The sequence below is a fragment of the Lactuca saligna genome, chromosome 7 (assembly GCF_052625555.1).
Source record: "Lactuca saligna cultivar CGN05327 chromosome 7, ASM5262555v1, whole genome shotgun sequence".
Taxonomy (NCBI): domain Eukaryota; kingdom Viridiplantae; phylum Streptophyta; class Magnoliopsida; order Asterales; family Asteraceae; genus Lactuca; species Lactuca saligna.
This window is the reverse complement of record NC_136423.1, coordinates 18,320,539-18,325,472: the sequence shown is the minus strand read 5'-3', so window position 1 is coordinate 18,325,472 and position 4,934 is coordinate 18,320,539. Positions and strand designations below refer to the sequence as shown.

The 4,934-nt window shown below is 32.3% G+C and overlaps 1 protein-coding gene across 1 annotated transcript; it reads right to left on the bottom strand.

Moving 5' to 3' along the window:
• Positions 1–1,258: 1,258 nt before the first annotated feature.
• On the bottom strand, positions 1,259–4,289 carry LOC145006274 (vesicle-associated protein 4-2-like). Its single transcript, XM_078965367.1, has 7 exons — positions 3,813–4,289; positions 2,844–2,914; positions 2,676–2,757; positions 2,440–2,558; positions 2,210–2,287; positions 1,925–2,044; positions 1,259–1,592 (listed from the first exon to the last, which is right to left on the bottom strand). Exons 1-7 carry the CDS (start codon positions 4,078–4,080, stop codon positions 1,533–1,535), a joined length of 798 nt encoding a protein of 265 aa, XP_078821493.1. The 5' UTR covers positions 4,081–4,289; the 3' UTR covers positions 1,259–1,532.
• Positions 4,290–4,934: the final 645 nt, after the last annotated feature.

The following is a 4,934-nucleotide window of genomic DNA, read 5'->3' as shown; positions in this document are numbered from 1 at the left end:
TCCTTTCACCATTGTATCACTTTGGCTACCAAACTATAATAATCATACTAATAAAATCACCACATAACATTATACTGTCTATTCTATGTGACCATGCTCACAGAACAAAATATAACTCGACTGAACATAATGGTTTTGTATTGTGTTTGTTGTGTTTTGGATTTAAAGCGGAACGACTGATATCAACAAAAAAGTTGAAATTTCTTGCCTCATCCATAAGACATGAATATCTTTCTCTCGTCCTCATATATAGCCATAGAAAGTTTGTTCAGTGATGTCTTGTGTAACAAAAATAATGAAATTACGTAGTTGCTTTTTGTTTTCGGTCCCCACTTTTTACATTAAGTTGTTAAACAAAGTTTGAACAACAATAAATTTTGGCATCATTTGTATGCTTTATGTATTTTGAAAGTTCCAAAGTTCATATTTTTAACTAATACTTGATGTTGTGTTTGTAGCTGTTGGAAGTGACTTAATTCATTGGTTAGATTAAAATTAACCAAGATCTAACAATGTTCTTTTGGATTTATTTGTTTATCTTATAGTAGAAAACAATGTTCTTTTGGATTTATTTGTTTATCTTATAGTAGAAAACAAGTCCTATAAATGGGGCAACATTCTTCAAACTGAAACCATCATTAAAAAACATCTAAAGCAATAGGCTCATTGTTATAATGGCTCAAATCAATAACAAAACAATCGTCTGCATGCTTTTCATGATCTTCCTTTTTGTTGGTATCATGACAACAATCGAAGGCAGAACCGTTTCTCTTGGTAAGTCTAACACTTATCAATCATCTATATTTTTATCTCAAAACAATCAAATTCTTATGCTTGAACTATTTTTTAACAATATGATATTTGTTCAGATTTTACAATACCAGTCCCTTTTTGTTCTTCCGTTATCAGCGTGAAAAATGGAGATACTTGTTTCGGCATAGCTCAAAAGTTCAAAATGAGCTCAGAATTCTTTGACATTATCAACCCGAATCTGAATTGCAACAAGTTGTTTATAGGAGAATGGATTTGTGTTGATGGACTATGATTATATATAGTCTTCACAATAAGGTTATGAATGATCTAAAGCAACAAATTGTTCAACCTTCTAGACCTCAAAAGGATTTGCAATTAATAAAGAAAGTCGATTTACATTATTCTCATTGGTTAATTATTTGCAACTTTACTTCCAAGTATTGTATGCATAAAGTCTACAAATGGCAAGTTTACTCTTAAATTCCAAAAAACAAAAGCTCATCCATAGTAACAAACAAAGTCTTATAAATCACTAATCACACATGAAAATCTTGTATACAATCTTAGTCTACCCGATGAAAGAACTATCGGGTGCAAGTCCAAGCGGTACTTTCCGCTGTTTTGACTTGTACCTCCTACAGCTCACCACCAACGGGTTAAATACATCCCTCACCAAAGCTTTTTACAATGAAAAAACAAAACATAAAAATATAATTCAATATGTGGTACGCTTTTTCAGGAAAAAAAAAATTATAAAATAAAATAAAACACTTTTATTATTAAATCGAGTCTTCTCCTTCAACTTGTTGTCGCGCTAGGTATCGCTCACGTCGCTCTTTCTGCAAAAAAGCACTCATAAATTAAAGCATACGTAGGAAAAAATACACCATTTTATCAATTTAGTCCCTTTAACTTACCATTATATCAATTTGGTCCCTCTTCCATGTAATATGATTATTTTTGGTCCCAAAGTATCGCCGAGTTTTGCGATTTGGTCCCAAAAATAGTCTTTTTTTTTTTGGAACAGAGACCACAAACTATCACAAGGCCAAAATTGAAACAAGAAAACATTTAGGGACCAAAACTGAAATAATCAGTTATACCCAGGGACTAAAAATGTAACTTACTTTATTTTTTATAATTATTAAATTATTATAATAAAAGCTCTCACCCATTCATCTATCACAAGACCATCACCGACAACTTTTGGTCCGGTGTCCTCTGGAGGTTTCTTGCGGGTTTCAAGGGCCGCCTCAGCCTCCGCTAACTGCCGCTTCAGTTTTTCCAATGCCTTGCAAGAAATAGCAACGTACTTTCAAAAATCTACCCAAATATATCAATAAATATTATTTAAATACAAAATATTGGAAGTCAATTGCTATAATTAGGATTATAAGAAAAAAATTGAAAGTAAATAGACAAATAAATGAAAGTACATTGCTATTTATTAACTTACTGGGCTTGGACGTGTGACATCTAGGAAAACAACTTGCAGTATCTGCTCCACAGCTACTAGATCTTTCTGCTCATCAAACTGAGTAAAGAAAATCATTTAGAAAAAGGACGAATTTAACCTCATTGAGTTTTTCCATGTATTACCCTTATTGTGTGTTGTCATTTCATCATATATTTTATACACATCATTCATCCAGATAACACTTAATGTAAAAAAAAAAAAGGGCTTACTAGCTCAGGTATGTAGTCAATCACTCCTTTGACTTTCAGACTCATGATTTTGAATTTCACTTTTCTCTTTGTGTCTATTGGCTTCTCATTGTTCTCCGGAGGTTCCACAAACTTAAAAACTATTACAATAAAACCATTAGTGAAAACTGTAAACAAAAAATCACTTGTGTAAAAGACATAAATGCCCTCCTTATCTTCATAAATATCCCTACAAAGTTTGTAATGATGTTACTTACCGGTTGCTATAATGGTCTCGCCTGGAGCTAAAATGGCGCCTGGAGGACGCATGAAACAACTTTTTGGTGCAGTTGTTTGAAACTACAAAAAAATAAATAAATAAAAATTGTGATTTTTGATTCATTAAAGGTCTATGTGTGAAGGTTAAACAAGGTTTATAGTCATACCTTGAAGGCAGCATGAGACTTGCTGGTGTTTTTTATCTTGATAGCACTTTGAACTTGCTTACCAGGTTCATCTACAAAGTTCAAGAAGAAAATTGACATGATTTTTCATTAATCATAACATAATTAAGTATATACATAAGGAAAAGAAGGCGTATGTTAACATATTTAGTTAACAAACAAATAATAGTTTATGCATCTGATTCTGAGCCAAATTGGGTTTACATAGGAAGGATTTGACAAGCTTTCTAGAGATACTTTTGATGGTGAGGATGAAGAGGGTATTCATGTCTTTTGCACAATTACAATTTTTGTCTCGATGTGGGTCCCAGTCATGCTAGACACTGTGCAACCTGTTTTATCTTGTTGTGTGTAACAAATGTATCATGAATTCATAATCTATATTCAATAACATCATGTTGAAATCATTATAATTTAGTTAAGCTAATGAGGCAATTGTGTAGAAGGTTGTGGTGACCTCTAGAAGCATCCACAAGGTTGTAGCCTCTTTAATTGTGTAGAATGTTCCTTGTAAATATCTAGATATTTTGTTTGAAGTTTTGAATGGGAAATCTCAACCCTTGATGTAAAAGAATCATAGTCGTCCATTGATGAGTACAAGTAGTATGAACAGAGTTGTCCTGTATTTGGCACAACACACCTTGATGTTTTCTTAGATGTTACTAGCTTAGGGTTTCCTAATAAGAAATTTCTAATAAAAGAATGAAAACTGTTCCCAAATCACACTGAAAAACCTAATGTGGATCTATTTCGCTTGATTCACTTAATAAACACAACATTAGCAGGTTTCTAAAGATAATAGTAAGAGAAACATAAAATCAATTTATATTGAGAAGATTATCTGGATCTATCGAGTTAAGAAACAGATAATTAGTACTCAAAAAATCAGTAATGATCAGTTTTCAAATAGAAATAACAATAATGGAAGAAAATAATGCAGTAAGTTCATACATGGAAAGTAGAGTTTATTCCGTGGATCAAGCCGGAGACGCCGCCGCGTCGGAAGCAGAGATCTAACCACCGATGAGACCGAAGTAGTGGAGCTTGAGCTATATTTTTCGTTTTTCTTATGAGCGTGAGATCGTTCGATTTGGTACGAAGAAGATAACGTTGTTGTATGTGGAGTAGTGTTACGTGAGCTTCGAAACGGTAACTTCAATATCCCCCAAAGTTTATTGCCGCCACCGTCAGACGGAGGTCTATCGTCGACGATTGGCATCACCTGCCAGTAAATAGCACCGGAAGTTTTTCAACAGTTGAGTTGTGTTTCAAAAGGTTCTTCTCTTTTTCTCTCTGAAATTCATGGACTCTTGACTCCTGAAAATCCAACAAACAAGTCGCATCGTTTATTTTTGTCCCTTCCAATACGCATACTTTACACCCTCTTTCTCTTTTTAAAAATGAAAAGGTAGTAGAGGGAAGGAAGTATTTTTCAACCTGTTCTCGAGTTTATATATATATATATATATATATATATATATATATATATATATATATATATATATATATATATATATATATATATATATATATATATATATATATATATATATATATATAAATGGAGAGGGGAAGGAAATAAAAGGAAATGTGTATTCTTTGAGTTTTTTTTAAACAAATGTCATATTAGTCCATCAATTTTATCGTATTTGTTTTAAAAGGTCACCAAATTTTTTTTGGCACATTAAGATAATGAACTTACATTTTTCTGTTTTAAAATACCCTTATATAACCTGATACCAGGTTCAAAGATAATATAATGTCAAGAAATATAATATTAATGTCAGGTCATATAATGAAATAGTCACGTGTATTACCTTTATCTTGAATTGTTTTAAATAAGTCGATTGCGTTCTTTAATCCCCTCCTCGTTGAACAAACCCTTGATCCCACCCTAGTAACTATAGACTGATGCCTATATTCTTCTCAATCAAAGTTTATTTCAAATGTGTGTTTATCAACAAACCTTTTTGCTATTCTGATGGTATTCGGTATGTGTTCGAGAATATCGATTTTGCAGGTATGCCTTATAATGAATTTGTGGGTTTTCTTGAACGATTCACACCAGAGAAG

Bases quoted from the DNA above. Each gene is read 5' to 3' on its own strand.
- LOC145006274 (XM_078965367.1), bottom strand. From the start codon at position 4,080: ATGCCAATCGTCGACGATAGACCTCCGTCTGACGGTGGCGGCAATAAA. The intron at 2,559-2,675 runs GTAAGTAACATC...TTATTGTAATAG, and splicing joins CGAGACCATTATAGCAACCG to TTTTTAAGTTTGTGGAACCT. The intron at 1,593-1,924 runs GTGAGAGCTTTT...GCTTTTTTGCAG, and splicing joins GTCTTGTGATAGATGAATGG to AAAGAGCGACGTGAGCGATA.